Raw genomic sequence first — 25,954 nt, 5'->3', positions numbered from 1 at the left:
AGAAGAAGAAGAAGAAGAAGAAGTTAAGAAAGGACGAGAAGAAGAAGTTAATAAAAGGCAAGAAGAAGAAAGGGAAGAGAGCAAGGGGAAACAGAAAGAGGAGAAAGTAGCTGAAGAAAATGAAGAAAAAGAAGCAGGTAAGAAAGTAGCTGGAGAAAAAGAAGAAGTTAAGAGAAATCAAGAAGAAGAAGAAGAAGTTGAGAAAGGACGAGAAGAAGAAGAAGTTAATATAAAGCAAGAAGAAGAAAAGGAAGAGAGAAAGGGGAAACAGAAAGATGAGAAAGTAGCTGGAGAAAGGGAAGAAGTTAACAGAAACCAAGAAGAAGAAGAAGAAGAAGAAGCAGAAGTTGATAAAAAACAAGAAGGAGATAAGGAAGAAGTTAAAAGAAATCAAGAAGAAAAAGAAGAAGCTAAGAAAGGGCAAGAAGTTAAGAAAAGAAGGAAGTTAAGAAAGGACGAAGAAGAAGAAGTTGATAAAAGCAAAAGGAAGAGGAAGAAGGAGTTAATAAAAATCAAGGCGAAAAAGAAGTTAATAAAAGGCAAGAAGAAGAAGAAAAAGGAGAAGCTAAAGAAGGTAAGAAAAGGCAAAAGGAAGAAGAAGCTAAGAAAATGCAAGAAGAGGGAGAAGAAGCTGGAGAAAAGATAAGGGCTGAAGCAAAGGTCAAGAAGAAAAGGGCAGAAGAGGAAGCTAATAAGAAGCAGAGAGAAGAAAAAACCATGGCAAAAAATATGAAAGATTACTTATCAACGGAAGAATCTGGTGTCAAATTAGACTGCGCCCTACCAAAGTCCAAGGACGAAGAAAGATCGCTGCAGATCATGAAGGAAACCTTTAGAAAAAGGGAAAAGGGCTACGAGATAGGGCTACTGCGGAAGACGGAAGACATAAATTTGCCCGAAAGCTATGGCCAAGCCTTGAGACGATTACAAAGTTTGGAAAGAAAGCTGGCACAAGATGATATATTTAAAAAAATGGTATCACGAGGACGATGAGCCTCCTACACCCAATCATTTCCTAATTGGATGTTCAGGAGAAGCGGAACCAACCCAGAATGAGGTATCGGAAGCCGAAGCATTAAAAACAGATTGGAAGAAAGCCCAATGGGTTGCTCGAAAAATACTGGTCTAGGTGGATAAAAGAATATCTGCCTCGATTAGTAAAACGCGAAAAATGGTTACAGCCAGTTAAAAAACTACGAGTTGGTGATATTGTAGCATTCCCGGACGAGCAGACACGCGGAAGGTGGTTTAAGGGAGTAATTACGCAGGCGCAAGAAGGCAAGGACGATCAGGTGCGTTCCGTAACGATAAGAGTAGGAAGATTGTTTATTAAAAGACCTGCGGTAAAGGTCGCACAGCTGGAAGTTCGCGCACCAGGAAAGGAAGAGTAGGACATAATTCCGTCAGCTATTTTTTTGTAACACCTCTACGAGGAATTACAGGAGAGAGGATGTCGCTGACGGGAAATATGTCCTTTCAATAACCCGCTGTTCCCTGTGTCCTTAGGAGAGAGCGTAGCTTATCTCTTGGTAATAAGAGAGTACGTAGCGGAGCTATAAGCCTACGCAAGAGGGTTCAGGGATTATAGGATAAAACAGGAGATCAGGATTATCGCTCTCTCGCGCCGCTTCTTAGTGAAGCGGCAAGTGAGAGGGAGCAAATCTGCGTGATTAGAGAACGGAAGAATGGATAAATGCGTGGCGCCAACTTCCTCGTAACATGCTTAACGCTCTCGCTAGCTTCCTAATGGGAAGCGAGAGGGACGGAAGTTAAGCGTCACTCCTTATCTCGCTTGCTGCGCAGGCTAAGATTTAGGAGTAAGGAATTGGCAAGGAATTGGCGCAATAAAATTGAAAAATGTAACGAAAATTTAGCAAACTTCAATGTATCATAGAAACGGCGATGAGATGATAAAAATGATAGGAAATAGTTAAAATTGATAGGCTAGGATTGTGATTAAGTATTAAAGGCAGGGTGGTTAGGAGTAGGGTGGTAGGCGAAGAGGCCAAAATCTACATTACGAGTCGCTAGCATATGTATCGCTAGCAGAACACAACAACAAAAGACGGCTACGGGGAGGTAGACCGGAAATAAACAAGCTTCTCACAACCGGAAACGAAAAGCCTTTTTATTTCGGTTGGCTGCGGCGTGGCTAGCATAGTTACTACCTACTCTCACCCTCGGTCGGAGTTTGATACTCCAGTCCGAGAGCTCGACACGGGTTTATCGCCCTGCTGTGCTGGGAACACTGGCGGTGGAAAACCCGTCCATGCAGAAACCTAAATCGTTTATCACATTCATGCACGCACTAAACAACATCATAATCAACATGAATGCTATCGGTCAACCCGAATACTTAAACGACCAACGTCTCCTAAAGGACTTGGCCAATAAGATACCAGCAAATTTGAAAGAAAAATGGTATAAACACATCCTTGCTCAGAAACATAAGGAGGGCAGGACCAAGTTAAGAACAGTGGAAGATTTTGCCAATTGGCTGAAGCCCGAAGAAGAGTTAGCTATCATGTTGGCTGCCGATGATGCGAATAATGTGATAAGTTCACAAACGCGTCAACAAAATCAGCAACTGGCTAACCGTTATTTTAGACCTCAACCACGCCCACAATTTAGTTCGAATCCATATTCGCAACCTAGAAGAGGTGCTATTTGTTTACTTTGTGGTCAAAACCACAGAACGCCAGAATGCTATCAATTTAAAAGCATGCCGATTGAAGGAAGGTGGGAAACAGTTAGGCGTATAGGTATATGCACTAACTGTTGCAACCAAACTAATCACGTTGCACAAAACTGCCTCCTGCCTCCTCAGTGTCGGCAATACGGATGCAGAGGAAGGCATCATAACTTATTACATAGAGCAAATCCTACCGGGCTGAGACAGGTTGAGAACGTCAACACGCATCATGGTTCCGATCTACCTGATTTGTTTTTTCAAATAATACCAGTAACGCTTCGGCATAACGAGCAGGAAGTTCATACGTTCGCCTTCATGGATACTGGATCATCCGTGAGCCTGATACATCGGGATCTGAAGGAGGAGTTACAAGTGAAAGGATCCCCCCGACCATTTTCTCTAGCGTGGACTAACGGCTCAATTCAGGATGAGCCTGATAGTCAAACCGTTTCCATTTCGATAAAAAATCAGGCTGGCAAATTTATAAACCTTGATGGTCTTAGAACCGTTGAGTCCATGGTATTGCCAAAACAAACAGTCAACGCGATTGAACTGAAAAGAAGGTACCAATATTTGAGAGGCATTGACTTGCCGAATTATCGTGATGGTACTCCGAAGATAATAATCGGATTACCGCATGCGCACCTAATGTGTGCATTAAGAACAAGGGCTGGCCGCTCAGGCGGACCTATAGCTATTCAAACCCACTTGGGATGGGTGTTATTAGGGGCAAAAGGTTCGCATACTAAGCGAGCTAAATTATTTTCTATAATAGAATCAAAGAAGAAGCAGGCAGAGGTAGAGGCTAAGCAAAAGAAGACAGATGAAGAGATAAAAGGGAAACAGGAAGAGGATAAAGTAGCTGAAGAAAATGAAGAAGAAGAAGATGGTAAGAAAGTAGCTGGAGAAAAAGAAGAAGTTAAGAGAAATCAAGAAGAAGAAGAAGAAGTTAAGAAAAGACGAGAAGAAGAAGTTAATAAAAGGCAAGAAGAAGAAAGGGAAGAGAGAAAGGGGAAACAGAAAGAGGAGAAAGTAGCTGAAGAAAATGAAGAAGAAGAAGAAGGTAAGAAAGTAGCTGGAGAAAAAGAAGAAGTTAAGAGAAATCAAGAAGAAGAAGAAGAAGTTAAGAAAGGACGAGAAGAAGAAGTTAATAAAAGGCAAGAAGAAGAAAGGGAAGAGAGAAAGGGGAAACAGAAAGATGAGAAAGTAGCTGGAGAAAGGGAAGAAGTTAACAGAAACCAAGAAGAATAAGAAGAAGAAGAAGAAGAAGTTAATAAAAAACAAGAAGGAGATAAGGAAGAAGTTAAGAGAAATCAAGAAGAAGAAGAAGAAGCTAAGAAAGGGCAAGAAGTTAAGAAAAGAAGGAAGTTAAGAAAGGACGAAGAAGAAGAAGTTGATAAAAAGCAAAAGGAAGAGGAAGAAGGAGTTAATAAAAAGCAAGGCGAAGAAGACGTTAATAAAAGGCAAGAAGAAGAAGAAAAAGGAGAAGCTAAAGAAGGTAAGAAAAGGCAAAAGGAAGAAGAAGCTAAGAAAATGCAAGAAGAGGAAGAAGAAGCTGGAGAAAAGATAAGGGCTGAAGCAAAGGTCAAGAAGAAAAGGGCAGAAGAGGAAGCTAATAAGAAGCAGAGAGAAGAAAAAACCATGGCAAAAAATATGAAAGATTACTTATCAACGGAAGAATTTGGTTTCAAATTAGACTGCGCCCTACCAAAGTCCAAGGACGAAGAAAGAGCGCTGCAGATCATGAAGGAAACCTTTAGAAAAAGGGAAAAGGGCTACGAGATAGGGCTACTGCGGAAGACGGAAGACATAAATTTGCCCGAAAGCTATGGCCAAGCTTTGAGACGATTACAAAGTTTGGAAAGAAAGCTGGCACAAGATGATATATTTAAAAAAATGGTATCACGAGGACGATGAGCCTTCTACACCCAATCATTTCCTAATTGGATGTTCAGGAGAAGCGGAACCAACCCAGAATGAGGTATCGGAAGCCGAAGCATTAAAAACAGATTGGAAGAAAGCCCAATGGGTTGCTCGAAAAATACTGGTCTAGGTGGATAAAAGAATATCTGCCTCGATTAGTAAAACGCTAAAAATGGTTACAGCCAGTTAAAAAACTACGAGTTGGTGATATTGTCGCATTCCCGGACGAGCAGACACGCGGAAGGTGGTTAAAGGGAGTAATTACGCAGGCGCAAGAAGGCAAGGACGATCAGGTGCATTCCGTAACGATAAGAGTAGGAAGATTGTTTATTAAAAGACCTGCGGTAAAGGTCGCACAGCTGGAAGTTCGCGCACCAGGAAAGGAAGAGTAGGACATAATTCCGTCAGCTATTTTTTTGTAACACCTCTACGAGGAATTACGGGAGAGAGGATGTCGCTGACGGGAAATATGTCCTTTCAATAACCCGCTGTTCACTGTGTCCTTAGGAGAGAGCGTAGCTTATCTCTCGGTAATAAGAGAGTACGTAGCGGAGCTATAAGCCTACGCAAGAGGGTTCAGGGATTATAGGATAAAACAGGAGATCAGGATTATCGCTCTCTCGCGCCGCTTCTTAGTGAAGCGGCAAGTGAGAGGGAGCAAATCTGCGTGATTAGAGAACGGAAGAATGGATAAATGCGTGGCGCCAACTTCCTCGTAACATGCTTAACGCTCTCGCTAGCTTCCTAATGGGAAGCGAGAGGGACGGAAGTTAAGCGTCACTCCTTATCTCGCTTGCTGCGCAGGCTAAGATTTAGGAGTAAGGAATTGGCAAGGAATTGGCGCGATAAAATTGAAAAATGTAACGAAACTTTAGCAAACTTCAATGTATCATAGAAACGGCGATGAGATGATAAAAATTGTAGGAAATAGTTAAAATTGATAGGCTAGGATTGTGATTAAGTATTAAAAGCAGGGTGGTTAGGAGTAGGGTGGTAGGCGAAGAGGCCAAATTCTACATTACGAGTCGCTAGCATATGTATCGCTAGCAGAACACAACAACAAAAGACGGCTACGGGGAGGCAGACCGGAAATAAACAAGCTTCTCACAACCGGAAACGAAAAGCCTTTTTATTTCGGTTGGCTGCGGCGTGGCTAGCATAGTTACTACCTACTCTCACCCTCGGTCGGAGTTTGATACTCCAGTCCGAGAGCTCGACACGGGTTTATCGCCCTGCTGTGCTGGGAACACTGGCGGTGGAAAACCCGTCCATGCAGAAACCTAAATCGTTTATCACATTCATGCACGCACTAAACAACATCATAATCAACATGAATGCTATCGGTCAACCCGAATACTTAAACGACCAACGTCTCTTAAAGGACTTGGCCAATAAGATACCAGCAAATTTGAAAGAAAAATGGTATAAACACATCCTTGCTCAGAAACATAAGGAGGGCAGAACCAAGTTAAGAACAGTGGAAGATTTTGCCAATTGGCTGAAGCCCGAAGAAGAGTTAGCTATCATGTTGGCTGCGGATGATGCGAATAATGTGATAAGTTCACAAACGCGTCAACCAAATCAGCAACTGGCTAACCGTAATTTTAGACCTCAACCACGCCCACAATTTAATTCGAATCTATATTCGCAACCTAGAAGAGGTGCTATTTGTTTACTTTGTGGTCAAAACCACAGAACGCCAGAATGCTATCAATTTAAAAGCATGCGGATTGAAGGAAGGTGGGAAACAGTTAGGCGTATGGGTATATGCATTAACTGTTGCAACCAAACTAATCACGTTGCACAAAACTGCCCCTTGCCTCCTCAATGTCGGCAATACGGATGCAGAGGAAGGCATCATAACTTATTACATAGAGCAAATCCTACCGGGCTGAGACAGGTTGAGAACGTCAACACGCATCATGGTTCCGATCTACCTGATTTGTTTTTTCAAATAATACCAGTAACGCTTCGGCATAACGAGCAGGAAGTTCATACGTTCGCCTTCATGGATACTGGATCATCCGTGAGCCTGATACATCGGGATCTGAAGGAGGAGTTACAAGTAAAAGGATCCCCCCGACCATTTTCTCTAGCGTGGACTAACGGCTCAATTCAGGATGAGCCTGATAGTCAAACCGTTTCCATTTTGATAAAAAATCAGGCTGGCAAATTTATAAACCTTGATGGTCTTAGAACCGTTGAGTCCATGGTATTGCCAAAACAAACAGTCAACGCGATTGAACTGAAAAGAAGGTACCAATATTTGAGAGGCATTGACTTGCCGAATTATCGTGATGGTACTCCGAAGATAATAATCGGATTACCGCAAGCGCACCTAATGTGTGCATTAAGAACAAGGGCTGGCCGCTCAGGCGGACCTATAGCTATTCAAACCCACTTGGGATGGGTGTTATTAGGGGCCAAAGGTTCGCATACTAAGCGAGCTAAATTATTTTCTATAATAGAATCGAAGAAGAAGCAGGCAGAGGTAGAGGCTAAGCAAAAGAAGACAGATGAAGAGATAAAAGGGAAACAGGAAGAGGATAAAGTAGCTGAAGAAAATGAAGAAGAAGAAGAAGAATAAGGTGAGAAAGTAGCTGGAGAAAAGGAAGAAGTTAAGAGAAATCAAGAAGAAGAAGAAGAAGAAGGTAACAAAGTAGCTGGAGAAAAAGAAGAAGTTAAGAGAAATCAAGAAGAAGAAGAAGAAGTTGAGAAAGGACGAGAAGAAGAAGAAGTTAGTATAAAGCAAGAAGAAGAAAAGGAAGAGAGAAAGGGGAAACAGAAAGATGAGAAAGTACCTGGAGAAAGGGAAGAAGTTAACAGAAACCAAGAAGAAGAAGAAGAAGAAGAAGAAGAAGTTAATAAAAAAACAAGAAGGAGATAAGGAAGAAGTTAAGAGAAATCAAGAAGAAGAAGAAGTAGCTAAGAAAGGGCAAGAAGTTAAGAAAAGAAGGAAGTTAAGAAAGGACGAAGAAGAAGAAGTTGATAAAAAGCAAAAGGAGGAGGAAGAAGGAGTTAATAAAAAGCAAGGCGAAGAAGAAGTTAATAAAAGGAAAGAAGAATAAGAAAAAGGAGAAACTAAGGAAGGTAAGAAAAGGCAAAAGGAAGAAGAAGCTAAGAAAATGCAAGAAGAGGGAGAAGAAGCTGGAGAAAAGATAAGGGCTGCAGCAAAGGTCAAGAAGAAAATTGCAGAAGAGGAAGCTAATAAGAAGCAGAGAGAAGAAAAAACCATGGCAAAAAATATGAAAGATTACTTATCAACGGAAGAATTTGGTTTCAAATTAGACTGCGCCCTACCAAAGTCCAAGGACGAAGAAAGAGCGCTGCGGATCATGAAGGAAACCTTTAGAAAAAGGGAAAAGGGCTACGAGATAGGGCTACTGCGGAAGACGGAAGACATAAATTTGCCCGAAAGCTATGGCCAAGCTTTGAGACGATTACAAAGTTTGGAAAGAAAGCTGGCACAAGATGATATATTTAAAAAAATGGTATCACGAGGACGATGAGCCTCCTACACCCAATCATTTCCTAATTGGATGTTCAGGAGAAGCGGAACCAACCCAGAATGAGGTATCCGAAGCCGGAGCATTAAAAACAGATTGGAAGAAAGCCCAATGGGTTGCTCGAAAAATACTGGTCTAGGTGGATAAAAGAATATCTGCCTCGATTAGTAAAACGCGAAAAATGGTTACAGCCAGTTAAAAAACTACGAGTTGGTGATATTGTAGCATTCCCGGACGAGCAGACACGCGGAAGGTGGTTAAAGGGAGTAATTACGCAGGCGCAAGAAGGCAAGGACGATCAGGTGCGTTCCGTAACGATAAGAGTAGGAAGATTGTTTATTAAAAGACCTGCGGTAAAGGTCGCACAGCTGGAAGTTCGCGCACCAGGAAAGGAAGAGTAGGACATAATTCCGTCAGCTATTTTTTTGTAACACCTCTACGAGGAATTACGGGAGAGAGGATGTCGCTGACGGGAAATATGTCCTTTCAATAACCCGCTGTTCACTGTGTCCTTAGGAGAGAGCGTAGCTTATCTCTCGGTAATAAGAGAGTACGTAGCGGAGCTATAAGCCTACGCAAGAGGGTTCAGGGATTATAGGATAAAACAGGAGATCAGGATTATCGCTCTCTCGCGCCGCTTCTCAGTGAAGCGGCAAGTGAGAGGGAGCAAATCTGCGTGATTAGAGAACGGAAGAATGGATAAATGCGTGGCGCCAACTTCCTCGTAACATGCTTAACGCTCTCGCTAGCTTCCTAATGGGAAGCGAGAGGGACGGAAGTTAAGCGTCACTCCTTATCTCGCTTGCTGCGCAGGCTAAGATTTAGGAGTAAGGAATTGGCAAGGAATTGGCGCAATAAAATTGAAAAATGTAACGAAACTTTAGCAAACTTCAATGTATCATAGAAACGGCGATGAGATGATAAAAATCATAGGAAATAGTTAAAATTGATAGGCTAGGATTGTGATTAAGTATTAAAGGCAGGGTGGTTAGGAGTAGGGTGGTAGGCGAAGAGGCCAAAATCTACATTACGAGTCGCTAGCATATGTATCGCTAGCAGAACACAACAACAAAAGACGGCTACGGGGAGGTAGACCGGAAATAAACAAGCTTCTCACAACCGGAAACGAAAAGCCTTTTTATTTCGGTTGGCTGCGGCGTGGCTAGCATAGTTACTACCTACTCTCACCCTCGGTCGGAGTTTGATACTCCAGTCCGAGAGCTCGACACGGGTCCCATCGCCCTGCTGTGTTGGGAACACTGGCGGTGGAAAACCCGTCCATGCAGAAACCTAAATCGTTTATCACATTCATGCACGCACTAAACAACATCATAATCAACATGAATGCTATCGGTCAACCCGAATACTTGAACGACCAACGTCTCCTAAAGGACTTGGCCAATAAGATAACAGCAAATTTGAAAGAAAAATGGTATAAACACATCCTTGCTCAGAAACATAAGGAGGGCAGGACCAAGTTAAGAACAGTGGAAGATTTTGCCAATTGGCTGAAGCCCGAAGAAGAGTTAGCTATCATGTTGGCTGCGGATGATGCGAATAATGTGATAAGTTCACAAACGCGTCAACCAAATCAGCAACTGGCTAACCGTAATTTTAGACCTCAACCACGTCCACAATTTAATTCGAATCTATATTCGCAACCTAGAAGAGGTGCTATTTGTTTACTTTGTGGTCAAAACCACAGAACGCCAGAATGCTATCAATTTAAAAGCATGCCGATTGAAGGAAGGTGGGAAACAGTTAGGCGTAAAGGTATATGCACTAACTGTTGCAACCAAACTAATCACGTTGCACAAAACTGCCTCCTGCCTCCTCAGTGTCGGCAATACGGATGCAGAGGAAGGCATCATAACTTATTACATAGAGCAAATCCTACCGGGCTGAGACAGGTTGAGAACGTCAACACGCATCATGGTTCCGATCTACCTGATTTTTTTTTTCAAATAATACCAGTAACGCTTCGGCATAACGAGCAGGAAGTTCATACGTTCGCCTTCATGGATACTGGATCATCCGTGAGCCTGATACATCGGGATCTGAAGGAGGAGTTACAAGTGAAAGGATCCCCCCGACCATTTTCTCTAGCGTGGACTAACGGCTCAATTCAGGATGAGCCTGATAGTCAAACCGTTTCCATTTCGATAAAAAATCAGGCTGGCAAATTAATAAACCTTGATGGTCTTAGAACCGTTGAGTCCATGCTATTGCCAAAACAAACAGTCAACGCGATTGAACTGAAAAGAAGGTACCAATATTTGAGAGGCATTGACTTGCCGAATTATCGTGATGGTACTCCGAAGATAATAATCGGATTACCGCATGCGCACCTAATGTGTGCATTAAGAACAAGGGCTGGCCGCTCAGGCGGACCTATAGCTATTCAAACCCACTTGGGATGGGTGTTATTAGGGGCAAAAGGTTCGGATACTAAGCGAGCTAAATTATTTTCTATAATAGAATCGAAGAAGAAGCAGGCAGAGGTAGAGGCTAAGCAAAAGAACACAGATGAAGAGATAAAAGGGAAACAGGAAGAGGATAAAGTAGCTGAAGAAAATGAAGAAGAAGAAGGTGAGAAAGTAGCTGCAGAAAAGGAAGAAGTTAGGAGAAATCAAGAAGAAGAAGAAGATGAGAAAGTAGCTGGAGAAAGGGAAGAAGTTAAGAGAAATCAAGAAGAAGAAGAAGAAGAAGAAGAAGAAGAAGAAGAAGTTAAGAAAGGACGAGAAGAAGAAGTTAATAAAAGGCAAGAAGAAGAAAGGGAAGAGAGAAAGGGGAAACAGAAAGAGGAGAAAGTAGCTGAAGAAAATGAAGAAAAAGAAGGTAAGAAAGTAGCTGGAGAAAAAGAAGAAGTTAAGAGAAATCAAGAAGAAGAAGAAGAAGTTGAGAAAGGACGAGAAGAAGAAGAAGTTCCTATAAAGCAAGAAGAAGAAAAGGAAGAGAGAAAGGGGAAACAGAAAGATGAGAAAGTAGCTGGAGAAAGGGAAGAAGTTAACTGAAACCAAGAAAAAGAAGAAGAAGAAGGAGTTAATCAAAACAAGAAGGAGATAAGGAAGCAGTTAAGAGAAATCAAGAAGAAGAAATAGAAGCTAAGAAAGGGCAAGAAGTTAATAAAAGAAGGAAGTTAAGAAAGGACGAAGAAGAAGAAGTTGATAAAAAGCAAAAGGAAGAGGAAGAAGGAGTTAATAAAAAGCAAGGCGAAGAAGAAGTTAATAAAAGGCAAGAAGAAGAAGAAAAAGGAGAAACTAAGGAAGGTAAGAAAAGGCAAAAGGAAGAAGAAGCTAAGAAAATGCAAGAAGAGGAAGAAGAAGCTGGAGAAAAGATAAGGGCTGAAGCAAAGGTCAAGAAGAAAAGGGCAGAAGAGGAAGCTAATAAGAAGCAGAGAGAAGAAAAAACCATGGCAAAAAATATGAAAGATTACTTATCAACGGAAGAATTTGGTTTCAAATTAGACTGCGCCCTACCAAAGTCCAAGGACGAAGAAAGAGCGCTGCAGATCATGAAGGAAACCTTTAGAAAAAGGGAAAAGGGCTACGAGATAGGGCTACTGCGGAAGACGGAAGACATAAATTTGCCCGAAAGCTATGGCCAAGCTTTGAGACGATTACAAAGTTTGGAAAGAAAGCTGGCACAAGATGATATATTTAAAAAAATGGTATCACGAGGACGATGAGCCTCCTACACCCAATCATTTCCTAATTGGATGTTCAGGAGAAGCGGAACCAACCCAGAATGAGGTATCGGAAGCCGAAGCATTAAAAACAGATTGGAAGAAAGCCCAATGGGTTGCTCGAAAAATACTGGTCTAGGTGGATAAAAGTATATCTGCCTCGATTAGTAAAACGCGAAAAATTGTTACAGCCAGTTAAAAAACTACGAGTTGGTGATATTGTAGCATTCCCGGACGAGCAGACACGCGGAAGGTGGTTAAAGGGAGTAATTACGCAGGCGCAAGAAGGCAAGGACGATCAGGTGCGTTCCGTAACGATAAGAGTAAGAAGATTGTTTATGAAAAGACCTGCGGTAAAGGTCGCACAGCTGGAAGTTCGCGCACCAGCAAAGGAAGAGTAGGACATAATTCCGTCAGCTATTTTTTTGTAACACCTCTACGAGGAATTACGGGAGAGAGGATGTCGCTGACGGGAAACATGTCCTTTCAATAACCCGCTGTTCACTGTGTCCTTAGGAGAGAGCGTAGCTTATCTCTCGGTAATAAGAGAGTACGTAGCGGAGCTATAAGCCTACGCAAGAGGGTTCAGGGATTATAGGATAAATCGCCTGGATCAGGATTATCGCTCTCTCGCGCCGCTTCTTAGTGAAGCGGCAAGTGAGAGGGAGCAAATCTGCGTGATTAGAGAACGGAAGAATGGATAAATGCGTGGCGCCAACTTCCTCGTAACATGCTTAACGCTCTCGCTAGCTTCCTAATGGGAAGCGAGAGGGACGGAAGTTAAGCGTCACTCCTTATCTCGCTTGCTGCGCAGGCTAAGATTTAGGAGTAAGGAATTGGCAAGGAATTGGCGCGATAAAATTGAAAAATGTAACGAAACTTTAGCAAACTTCAATGTATCATAGAAACGGCGATGAGTTGATAAAAATTATAGGAAATAGTTAAAATTGATAGGCTAGGATTGTGATTAAGTATTAAAGGCAGGGTGGTTAGGAGTAGGGTGGTAGGCGAAGAGGCCAAAATCTACATTACGAGTCGCTAGCATATGTATCGCTAGCAGAACACAACAACAAAAGACGGCTACGGGGAGGTAGACCGGAAATAAACAAGCTTCTCACAACCGGAAACGAAAAGCCTTTTTATTTCGGTTGGCTGCGGCGTGGCTAGCATAGTTACTACCTACTCTCACCCTCGGTCGGAGTTTGATACTCCAGTCCGAGAGCTCGACACGGGTTTATCGCCCTGCTGTGCTGGGAACACTGGCGGTGGAAAACCCGTCCATGCAGAAACCTAAATCGTTTATCACATTCATGCACGCACTAAACAACATCATAATCATTATGAATGCTATCGGTCAACCCGAATACTTAAACGACCAACGTCTCTTAAAGGACTTGGCCAATAAGATACCAGCAAATTTGAAAGAAAAATGGTATAAACACATCCTTGCTCAGAAACGTAAGGAGGGCAGGACCAAGTTAAGAACAGTGGAAGATTTTGCCAATTGGCTGAAGCCCGAAGAAGAGTTAGCTATCATGTTGGCTGCCGATGATGCGAATAATGTGATAAGTTCACAAACGCGTCAACAAAATCAGCAACTGGCTAACCGTAATTTTAGACCTCAACCACGTCCACAATTTAATTCGAATCTATATTCGCAACCTAGAAGAGGTGCTATTTGTTTACTTTGTGGTCAAAACCACAGAACGCCAGAATGCTATCAATTTAAAAGCATGCCGATTGAAGGAAGGTGGGAAACAGTTAGGCGTAAAGGTATATGCACTAACTGTTGCAACCAAACTAATCACGTTGCACAAAACTGCCTCCTGCCTCCTCAGTGTCGGCAATACGGATGCAGAGGAAGGCATCATAACTTATTACATAGAGCAAATCCTACCGGGCTAAGACAGGTTGAGAACGTCAACACGCATCATGGTTCCGATCTACCTGATTTGTTTTTTCAAATAATACCAGTAACGCTTCGGCATAACGAGCAGGAAGTTCATACGTTCGCCTTCATGGATACTGGATCATCCGTGAGCCTGATACATCGGGATCTGAAAAAGGAGATACAAGTAAAAGGAACTCCCCGACCATTTTCTCTAGCGTGGACTAACGGCTCAATTCAGGATGAGCCTGATAGTCAAACCGTTTCCATTTCGATAAAAAATCAGGCTGGCAAATTTATAAACCTTGATGGTCTTAGAACCGTTGAGTCCATGGTATTGCCAAAACAAACAGTCAACGCGATTGAACTGAAAAGAAGGTACCAATATTTGAGAGGCATTGACTTGCCGAATTATCGTGATGGTACTCCGAAGATAATAATCGGATTACCGCATGCGCACCTAATGTGTGCATTAAGAACAAGGGCTGGCCGCTCAGGCGGACCTATAGCTATTCAAACCCACTTGGGATGGGTGTTATTAGGGGCAAAAGGTTCGGATACTAAGCGAGCTAAATTATTTTCTATAATAGAATCAAAGAAGAAGCAGGCAGAGGTAGAGGCTAAGCAAAAGAAGACAGATGAAGAGATAAAAGGGAAACAGGAAGAGGATAAAGTAGCTGAAGAAAATGAAGAAGAAGAAGGTGAGAAAGTAGCTGGAGAAAAGGAAGAAGTTAAGAGAAATCAAGAAGAAGAAGAAGGTAAGAAAGTAGCTGGAGAAAAAGAAGAAGTAAAGAGAAATCAAGAAGAAGAAGAAGAAGTTGAGAAAGGACGAGAAGAAGAAGAAGTTAATATAAAGCAAAGGGAAGAAAAGGAAGAGAGAAAGGGGAAATAGAAAGATGAGAAAGTAGCTGGAGAAAGGGAACAAGTTAACAGAAACCAAGAAGAAGAAGAAGAATGAGAAGAAGTTAATAAAAAACAAGAAGGAGATAAGGAAGAAGTTAAGAGAAATCAAGAAGAAGAAGAAGATGGAAAAGTAGCTGGAGAAAAGGAAGAAGTTAAGAGAAATCAAGAAGAAGAAGAAGGAGAAGAAGAAGTTAAGAAAGGACGAGAAGAAGAATTTAATAAAAGGCAAGAAGAAGAAAGGGAAGAGAGAAAGGGAAAACAGAAAGAGGATAAAGTAGCTGAAGAAAATGAAGAAGAAGAAGGTAAGAAAGTAGCTGAAGAAAAAGAAGAAGTAAAGAGAAATCAAGAAGAAGAAGAAGAAGTTGAGAAAGGACGAGAAGAAGAAGAAGTTAATATAAAGCAAGAGGAAGAAAAGGAAGAGAGAAAGGGGAAACAGAAAGATGAGAAAGTAGCTGGAGAAAGGGAAGAAGTTAACAGAAACCAAGAAGAAGAAGAAAAAGAAGAAGTTAATAAAAAACAAGAAGAAGATAAGGAAGAAGTTAAGAGAAATCAAGAAGAAGAAGAAGAAGCTAAGAAAGGGCAAGAAGTTAAGAAAAGAAGGTAGTTAAGAAAGGACGAAGAAGAACAAGTTGATAAAAAGCAAAAGGAAGAGGAAGAAGGAGTTAATAAAAAGCAAGGCGAATAAGAAGTTCATAAAAGGCAAGAAGAAGAAGAAAAAGGAGAAACTAAGGAAGGTAAGAAAAGGCAAAAGGAAGAAGAAGCTAAGAAAATGCAAGAAGAGGAAGAAGAAGCTGGAGAAAAGATATGGGCTGAAGCAAAGGTCAAGAAGAAAAGGGCAGAAGAGGAAGCTAATAAGAAGCAGAGAGAAGAAAAAACCATGGCAAAAAATATGAAAGATTACTTATCAACGGAAGAATTTGGTTTCAAATTAGACTGTGCCCTACCAAAGTCCAAGGGCGAAGAAAGAGCGCTGCAGATCATGAAGGAAACCTTTAGAAAAAGGGAAAAGGGCTACGAGATAGGGCTACTGCGGAAGACGGAAGACATAAATTTGCCCGAAAGCTATGGCCAAGCTTTGAGACGATTACAAAGTTTGGAAAGAAAGCTGGCACAAGATGATATATTTAAAAAAATGGTATCACGAGGACGATGAGCCTCCTACACCCAATTATTTCCTAATTGGATGTTCAGGAGAAGCGGAACCAACCCAGAATGAGGTATCGGAAGCCGAAGCATTAAAAACAGATTGGAAGAAAGCCCAATGGGTTGCTCGAAAAATACTGGTCCAGGTGGATAAAAGAATATCTGCCTCGATTAGTAAAACGCGAAAAATGGTTACAGCCAGTTAAAAAACTACGAGTTGGTGATATTGTAGCATTCCCGGACGAGCAGACACGCGGAAGGTGGTTAAAGGGAGTAATTACGCAGGCGCAAGAAGGCAAGGACGATCAGGTGCGTTCCGTAACGATAAGAGTAGGAAGATTGTTTATGAAAAGACCTGCGGTAAAGGTCGCACTGCTGGAAGTTCGCGCACCAGGAAAGGAAGAGTAGGACATAATTCCGTCAGCTATTTTTTTGTAACACCTCTACGAGGAATTACGGGAGAGAGGATGTCGCTGACGGGAAATATGTCCTTTCAATAACCCGCTGTTCACTGTGTCCTAAGGAGAGAGCGTAGCTTATCTCTCGGTAATAAGAGAGTACGTAGCGGAGCTATAAGCCTACGCAAGAGGGTTCAGGGATTATAGGATAAAACAGGAGATCAGGATTATCGCTCTCTCGCGCCGCTTCTTAGTGAAGCGGCAAGTGAGAGGGAGCAAATCTGCGTGATTAAAGAACGGAAGAATGGATAAATGCGTGGCGCCAACTTCCTCGTAACATGCTTAACGCTCTCGCTAGCTTCCTAATGGGAAGCGAGAGGGACGGAAGTTAAGCGTCACTCCTTATCTCGCTTGCTGCGCAGGCTCAGATTTAGGAGTAAGGAATTGGCAAGGAATTGGCGCAATAAAATTGAAAAAAATGTAACGAAAATTTAGCAAACTTCAATGTATCATAGAAACGGCGATGAGATGATAAAAATTATAGGAAATAGTTAAAATTGATAGGCTAGGATTGTGATTAAGTATTAAAAGCAGGGTGGTTAGGAGTAGGGTGGAAGGCGAAGAGGCCATAATCTACATTACGAGTCGCTAGCATATGTATCGCTAGCAGAACACAACAACAAAAGACGGCTACGGGGAGGTAGACCGGAAATAAACAAGCTTCTCACAACCGGAAACGAAAAGCCTTTTTATTTTGGTTGGCTGCGGCGTGGCTAGCATAGTTACTACCTACTCTCACCCTCGGTCGGAGTTTGATACTCCAGTCCGAGAGCTCGACACGGGTTTATCGCCCTGCTGTGCTGGGAACACTGGCGGTGGAAAACCCGTCCATGCAGAAACCTAAATCGTTTATCACATTCATGCACGCACTAAACAACATCATAATCAACATGAATGCCTTCGGTCAACCCGAATACCCAGTGAGCAATTGGACCACTCCCATCCATTTTTTATTCGGATCTCTCGTTCTGGCCTACATGCGACGCGAGATAAAAAATCGAACACACACGTGATACACACGCAAAATCACGGTACGCGATCCACGCCCTCCATCGCGCGTATACGGATATCGCAACGCACCAACACATTCAAAGCAACCGACCGACAACGCGTGTGTCGACAGGTACCTGTGTACTGTGCTCGCGTCTGCCGACTTAGAGTTAAATTTTGTCCTTGCAGCTTACGCGCCTATGTACGCATAGGCGAACACATTCAAAGCGACAGACCGATAACGCGTGTGTCGACAGGTACCTGTGTACTGTGCTCGCGTCTGCCGACCTAGAGTAAAATTTTGTCCTTGCAGCTTACGCGCCTATGTACGCATAGGCGAACACATTCAAAGCGACCGACCGATAACGCGTGTGTCGACAGGTACCTGTGTACTGTGCTCGCGTCTGCCGACCTAGAGTAAAATTTTGTCCTTGCAGCTTACGCGCCTTGCAGCTCAGCATATGCGGCTCGAAGCCCACATATTCAACCTCTCATTTAAAGCGTCCAACTGACTGGCGTGTGTGGATTTCTGCATTTAATCGTACTTAAATTATTATTTATTTCTAAACCATCGGTTGTAAAGTATTGGCAACACTTTAACTAAACAATTGGAACACTTTTTCCTAGGATATTTGAAGGACAAGCGCACAAATTCAATGATCAAAACTAGGTATAATTTGATACATTCGAAGACATTGCTTTGTGGCGATCGGTAACACACGGGAGTATTTAACAATAGCAGGAAAAGTTTAAGTGTTAGATACATACATTGTTCTACAAAGTGGTTAAGAATAAGAAATGTAGTTTTTCTATACATATCAGTGGTGATTTTTCCATAATTTTTACATATTTTTAAGAATAACTAGAAAAGTAGCAGAGATAGATAAAAATGATGTTCTACAAAAATGTAAAGAATAAAATAATACATCTTTCTATGGTGTTTGAAAAGTTCTAAAACTTATACCAAAAATTTTTTTTCATTATTTTTCAATGCAAAAATTATTTCAAAATGCCTTAAATTTTATGTTTTATTTAAAAACAGCCAATCACCAAGCCATTTGAATGTTTTTCAAAATTTTCAATGACAAAAATCCTTCCCGTTAGGCTTTGTTTATAAACCGTTAGCAACGCACGTGAGCCAAGCTACTCGCGCGACCCTGAAGGATGTACCTATTGCTGCTGCTCGACCGACTTAATCCAATATTCTCTTTCATTACAGCACTATCGCCACGCAAATAGTATGGGGAAAAAGAGTATCATTCTCTGATAACGGATCTCACGAGAGAGCCAGAGAGTGGTGCTAGTTCCCCCACCCCCCCTTTTTTTTGCATAGAATCATATTTTTGCTACGATCCGGCGTAGGTCCACACGCTGCAAAAGCCGCCGGGCGACTGAAGCGGGCGTGGTTACGCGCCGCTTTATATACCATGCGTGAGAGTGTGTGCGTGAAGGTTGAAGTTCGTCTTCCTGTCGGTTGTCTACTCGAAAGAAACTTGACTCAAAATTTGACTATGAGAACAAAAGAAACTCGACCAAGAGACTCCGCCTTTGCATGACTGGGTACTTAAACGACCAACGTCTCTTAAAGGACTTGGCCAATAAGATACCAGCAAATTTGAATGAAAAATGGTATAAACACATCCTTTCTCAGAAACATAAGGAGGGCAGGACCAAGTTAAGAACAGTGGAAGATTTTGCCAATTGGCTGAAGCCCGAAGAAGAGTTAGCTATCATGTTGGCTGCCGATGATGCGAATAATGTGATAAGTTCACAAACGCGTCAACAAAATCAGCAACTGGCTAACCGTAATTTTAGACCTCAACCACGCCCACAATTTAATTCGAATCTATATTCGCAACCTAGAAGAGGTGCTATTTGTTTACTTTGTGGTCAAAACCACAGAACGCCAGAATGCTATCAATTTAAAAGCATGCGGATTGAAGGAAGGTGGGAAACAGTTAGGCGTATGGGTATATGCACTAACTGTTGCAACCAAACTAATCACGTTGCACAAAACTGCCTCCTGCCTCCTCAGTGTCGGCAATACGGATGCAGAGGAAGGCATCATAACTTATTACATAGAGCAAATCCTACCGGGCTAAGACAGGTTGAGAACGTCAACACGCATCATGGTTCCGATCTACCTGATTTGTTTTTTCAAATAATACCAGTAACGCTTCGGCATAACGAGCAGGAAGTTCATACGTTCGCCTTCATGGATACTGGATCATCCGTGAGCCTGATACATCGGGATCTGAAGGAGGAGTTACAAGTAAAAGGATCCCCCCGACCATTTTCTCTAGCGTGGACTAACGGCTCAATTCAGGATGAGCCTGATAGTCAAACCGTTTCCATTTCGATAAAAAATCAGGCTGGCAAATTTATAAACCTTGATGGTCTTAGAACCGTTGAGTCCATGGTATTGCCAAAACAAACAGTCAACGCGATTGAACTGAAAAGAAGGTACCAATATTTGAGAGGCATTGACTTGCCGAATTATCGTGATGGTACTCCGAAGATAATAATCGGATTACCGCATGCGCACCTAATGTGTGCATTTAGAACAAGGGCTGGCCGCTCAGGCGGACCTATAGCTATTCAAACCCACTTGGGATGGGTGTTATTAGGGGCAAAAGGTTCGCATACTAAGCGAGCTAAATTATTTTCTATAATAGAATCGAAGAAGAAGCAGGCAGAGGTAGAGGCTAAGCAAAAGTAGACAGATGAAGAGATAAAAGGGAAACAGAAAGAGGAGAAAGTAGCTGAAGAAAATGAAGAAGAAGAAGAAGGTAAGAAAGTAGCTGGAGAAAAGGAAGAAGTCAAGAGAAATAAAGAAGAAGAAGAAGAAGTTGGGAAAGGACGAGAAGAAGAAGAAGTTAATAAGAAACAAGAAGGAGAAAAGGTAGAGATAAAGGGGAAACAGAAAGATGAGAAAGTAGCTGGAGAAAGGAAAGAAGTTAACAGAAACCAAGAAGAAAAAGAAGAAGAAGAAGAAGAAGAAGACGTGAATTTAAAACAAGAAGGAGATAAGGAAGAAGTTAAGAGAAATTGAGAAAAAGAAGAAGAAGAAGAAGAAGCTTAAAAAGGACAAGAAGTTAAGAAAAGAAGGAAGTTAAGAAAGGACGAAGAAGAAGAAGTTGATAAAAAGCAAAAGGAAGAGGAAGAAGGAGTTAATAAAAAGCAAGGTGAAGAAGAAGTTAATAAAAGGCAAGAAGAAGAAGAAAAAGGAGAAGCTAAAGAAGGTAAGAAAAGGCAAAAGGAAGAAGAAGCTAAGAAAATGCAAGAAGAGGAAGAAGAAGCTGGAGAAAAGATAAGGGCTGAAGCAAAGGTCAAGAAGAAAAGGGCAGAAGAGGAAGCTAATAAGAAGCAGAGAGAAGAAAAAACCATGGCAAAAAATATGAAAGATTACTTATCAACGGAAGAATTTGGTTTCAAATTAGGCTGCGCCCTACCAAAGTCCAAGGACGAAGAAAGAGCGCTGCAGATCATGAAGGAAACCTTTAGAAAAAGGGAAAAGGGCTACGAGATAGGGCTACTGCAGAAGACGGAAGACATAAATTTGCCCGAAAGCTATGGCCAAGCTTTGAGACGAATACAAAGTTTGGAAAGAAAGCTGGCACAAGATGATATATTTAAAAAAATGGTATCACGAGGACGATGAGCCTCCTATACCCAATCATTTCCTAATTGGATGTTCAGGAGAAGCGGAACCAACCCAGAATGAGGTATCGGAAGCCGAAGCATTAAAAACAGATTGGAAGAAAGCCCAATGGGTTGCTCGAAAGATACTGGTCTAGGTGGATAAAAGAATATCTGCCTCGATTAGTAAAACGCGAAAAATGGTTACAGCCAGTTAAAAAACTACGAGTTGGTGATATTGTAGCATTCCCGGACGAGCAGACACGCGGAAGGTGGTTAAAGGGAGTAATTACGCAGGCGCAAGAAGGCAAGGACGATCAGGTGCGTTCCGTAACGATAAGAGTAGGAAGATTGTTTATTAAAAGACCTGCGATAAAGGTCGCACAGCTGGAAGTTCGCGCACCAGGAAAGGAAGAGTAGGACATAATTCCGTCAGCTATTTTTTTGTAACACCTCTACGAGGAATTACGGGAGAGAGGATGTCGCTGACGAGAAATATGTCCTTTCAATAACCCGCTGTTCACTGTGTCCTTAGGAGAGAGCGTAGCTTATCTCTCGGTAATAAGAGAGTACGTAGCGGAGCTATAAGCCTACGCAAGAGGGTTCAGGGATTATAGGATAAAACAGGAGATCAGGAATATCGCTCTCTTGCGCCGCTTCTTAGTGAAGCGGCAAGTGAGAGGGAGCAAATCTGCGTGATTAGAGAACGGAAGAATGGATAAATGCGTGGCGCCAACTTCCTCGTAACATGCTTAACGCTCTCGCTAGCTTCCTAATGGGAAGCGAGAGGGACGGAAGTTAAGCGTCACTCCTTATCTCGCTTGCTGCGCAGGCTAAGATTTAGGAGTAAGGAATTGGCAAGGAATTGGCGCAATAAAATTGAAAAATGTAACGAAACTTTAGCAAACTTCAATGTATCATAGAAACGGCGATGAGATGATAAAAATTATAGGAAATAGTTAAAATCGATAGGCTAGGATTGTGATTAAGTATTAAAAGCAGGGTGGTTAGGAGTAGGGTGGTAGGCGAAGAGGCCAAAATCTACATTACGAGTCGCTAGCATATGTATCGCTAGCAGAACACAACAACAAAAGACGGCTACGGGGAGGTAGACCGGAAATAAACAAGCTTCTCACAACCGGAAACGAAAAGCCTTTTTATTTCGGTTGGCTGCGGCGTGGCTAGCATAGTTACTACCTACTCTCACCCTCGGTCGGAGTTTGATACTCCAGTCCGAGAGCTCGACACGGGTCCCATCGCCCTGCTGTGCTGGGAACACTGGCGGTGGAAAACCCGTCCATGCAGAAACCTAAATCGTTTATCACATTCATGCACGCACTAAACAACATCATAATCAACATGAATGCTATCGGTCAACCCGAATACTTAAACGACCAACGTCTCTTAAAGGACTTGGCCAATAAGATACCAGCAAATTTGAAAGAAAAATGGTTTATACACATCCTTGCTCAGAAACATAAGGAGGGCAGGACCAAGTTAAGAACAGTGGAAGATTTTGCCAATTGGTTGAAGCCCGAAGAAGAGTTAGCTATCATGTTGGCTGCCGATGATGCGAATAATGTGATAAGTTCACAAACGCGTCAACAAAATCAGCAACTGGCTAACCGTAATTTTAGACCTCAACCACGCCCACAATTTAATTCGAATCTATATTCGCAACCTAGAAGAGGTGCTATTTGTTTACTTTGTGGTCAAAACCACAGAACGCCAGAATGCCGATTGAAGGAAGGTGGGAAACAGTTAGGCGTAAAGGTATATGCACTAACTGTTGCAACCAAACTAATCACGTTGCACAAAACTGCCTCCTGCCTCCTCAGTGTCGGCAATACGGATGCAGAGGAAGGCATCATAACTTATTACATAGAGCAAATCCTACCGGGCTGAGACAGGTTGAGAACGTCAACACGCATCATGGTTCCGATCTACCTGATTTGTTTTTTCAAATATTACCAGTAACGCTTCGGCATAACGAGCAGGAAGTTCATACGTTCGCCTTCATGGATACTGGATCATCCGTGAGCCTGATACATCGGGATCTGAAGGAGGAGTTACAAGTGAAAGGATCCCCCCGACCATTTTCTCTAGCGTGGACTAACGGCTCAATTCAGGATGAGCCTGATAGTCAAACCGTTTCCATTTCGATAAAAAATCAGGCTGGCAAATTTATAAACCTTGATGGTCTTAGAACCGTTGGGTCCATGGTATTGCCAAAACAAACAGTCAACGCGATTGAACTGAAAAGAAGGTACCAATATTTGAGAGGCATTGACTTGCCGAATTATCGTGATGGTACTCCGAAGATAATAATCGGATTACCGCATGCGCACCTAATGTGTGCATTAAGAACAAGGGCTGGCCGCTCAGGCGGACCTATAGCTATTCAAACCCACTTGGGATGGGTGTTATTAGGGGCAAAAGGTTCGCATACTAAGCGAGCTAAATTATTTTCTATAATAGAATCGAAGAAGAAGCAGGCAGAGGTAGAGGCTAAGCAAAAGAAGACAGATGAAGAGATAAAAGGGAAACAGAAAGAGGAGAAAGTAGCTGAAGAAAATGAAGAAGAAGAAGGTGAGAAAGTAGCTGGAGAAAAGGAAGAAGTTAAGAGAAATCAAGAAGAAGAAGAAGAAGCTAAGAAAGGGCAAGAAGTTAAGAAAAGAAGGAAGTTAAGAAAGGACGAAGAAGAAGAAGTTGAAAAAAAGCAAAAGGAAGAGGAAGAAGGAGTTAATAAAAAGCAAGGCGAAGAAGAAGTTAATAAAAGGCAAGAAGAAGAAGAAAAAGGAGAAACTAAGGAAGGTAAGAAAAGGCAAAAGGAAGAAGAAGCTAAGAAAATGCAAGAAGAGGAAGAAGAAGCTGGAGAAAAGATAAGGGCTGAAGCAAAGGTCAAGAAGAAAAGGGCAGAAGAGGAAGCTAATAAGAAGCAGAGAGAAGAAAAAACCATGGCAAAAAATATGAAAGATTACTTATCAACGGAAGAATTTGGTTTCAAATTAGACTGCGCCCTACCAAAGTCCAAGGACGTAGAAAGAGCGCTGCAGATCACGAAGGAAACCTTTAGAAAAAGGGAAAAGGGCTACGAGATAGGGCTACTGCGGAAGACGGAAGACATAAATTTGCCCGAAAGCTATGGCCAAGCTTTGAGACGATTACAAAGTTTGGAAAGAAAGCTGGCACAAGATGATATATTTAAAAAAATGGTATCACGAGGACGATGAGCCTCCTATACCCAATCATTTCCTAATTGGATGTTCAGGAGAAGCGGAACCAACCCAGAATGAGTTATCGGAAGCCGAAGCATTAAAAACACATTGGAAGAAAGCCCAATGGGTTGCTCGAAAAGTACTGGTCTAGGTGGATAAAAGAATATCTGCCTCGATTAGTAAAACGCGAAAAATGGTTACAGCCAGTTAAAAAACTACGAGTTGGTGATATTGTAGCATTCCCGGACGAGCAGACACGCGGAAGGTGGTTAAAGGGAGTAATTACGCAGGCGCAAGAAGGCAAGGACGATCAGGTGCATTCCGTAACGATAAGAGTAGGAAGATTGTTTATTAAAAGACCTGCGGTAAAGGTCGCACAGCTGAGTAGGACATAATTCCGTCAGCTATTGTTTTGTAACACCTCTACGAGGAATTACGGGAGAGAGGATGTCGCTGACGGGAAATATGTCCTTTCAATAACCCGCTGTTCACTGTGTCCTTAGGAGAGAGCGTAGCTTATCTCTCGGTAATAAGAGAGTACGTAGCGGAGCTATAAGCCTACGCAAGAGGGTTCAGGGATTATAGGATAAATCGCCTGGATCAGGATTATCGCTCTCTCGCGCCGCTTCTTAGTGAAGCGGCAAGTGAGAGGGAGCAAATCTGCGTGATTAGAGAACGGAAGAATGGATAAATGCGTGGCGCCAACTTCCTCGTAACATGCTTAACGCTCTCGCTAGCTTCCTAATGGGAAGCGAGAGGGACGGAAGTTAAGCGTCACTCCTTATCTCGCTTGCTGCGCAGGCTAAGATTTAGGAGTAAGGAATTGGCAAGGAATTGGCGCAATAAAATTGAAAAATGTAACGAAACTTTAGCAAACTTCAATGTATCATAGAAACGGCGATGAGATGATAAAAATTATAGGAAATAGTTAAAATTGATAGGCTAGGATTGTGATTAAGTATTAAAAGCAGGGTGGTTAGGAGTAGGGTGGTAGGCGAAGAGGCCAAAATCTACATTACGAGTCGCTAGCATATGTATCGCTAGCAGAACACAACAACAAAAGACGGCTATGGGGAGGTAGACCGGAAATAAACAAGCTTCTCACAACCGGAAACGAAAAGCCTTTTTATTTCGGTTGGCTGCGGCGTGGCTAGCATAGTTACTACCTACTCTCACCCTCGGTCGGAGTTTGATACTCCAGTCCGAGAGCTCGACACGGGTTTATCGCCCTGCTGTGCTGGGAACACTGGCGGTGGAAAACCCGTCCTTGCAGAAACCTAAATCGTTTATCACATTCATGCACGCACTAAACAACATCATAATCAACATGAATGCTATCGGTCAACCCGAATACTTAAACGACCAACGTCTCTTAAAGGACTTGGCCAATAAGATACCAGCAAATTTGAAAGAAAAATGGTATAAACACATCCTTGCTCAGAAACATAAGGAGGGCAGGACCAAGTTAAGAACAGTGGAAGATTTTGCCAATTGGCTGAAGCCCGAAGAAGAGTTAGCTATCATGTTGGCTGCCGATGATGCGAATAATGTGATAAGTTCACAAACGCGTCAACAAAATCAGCAACTGGCTAACCGTAATTTTAGACCTCAACCACGCCCACAATTTAATTCGAATCTATGTTCGCAACCTAGAAGAGGTGCTATTTGTTTACTTTGTGGTCAAAACCACAGAACGCCAGAATGCTATCAATTTAAAAGCATGCGGATTGAAGGAAGGTGGGAAACAGTTAGGCGTATAGGTATATGCACTAACTGTTGCAACCAAACTAATCACGTTGCACAAAACTGCCTCCTGCCTCCTCAGTGTCGGCAATACGGATGCAGAGGAAGGCATCATAACTTATTACATAGAGCAAATCCTACCGGGCTAAGACAGGTTGAGAACGTC

The 25,954-nt window shown here is 42.3% G+C and overlaps 1 protein-coding gene across 1 annotated transcript; it reads left to right on the top strand.

Annotated features, from left to right (window-relative positions):
• Positions 1–19,403: 19,403 nt before the first annotated feature.
• LOC128309247 (uncharacterized) lies at positions 19,404–20,807 on the top strand (the record flags this gene model as incomplete). The annotated part of the gene is made up of 2 exons (XM_053045619.1): positions 19,404–19,886; positions 20,559–20,807. Coding segments are annotated over exons 1-2 (732 nt in total), but the record flags the coding sequence as incomplete, so codon positions are not given.
• Positions 20,808–25,954: the final 5,147 nt, after the last annotated feature.

Source organism: Anopheles moucheti, unplaced genomic scaffold, assembly GCF_943734755.1.
Source record: "Anopheles moucheti unplaced genomic scaffold, idAnoMoucSN_F20_07 U1, whole genome shotgun sequence".
Classification (NCBI taxonomy): Eukaryota; Metazoa; Arthropoda; class Insecta; order Diptera; family Culicidae; genus Anopheles; species Anopheles moucheti.
Note: the sequence above shows the minus strand (reverse complement) of the source record. Positions and strands in the feature narration are given on the sequence as shown.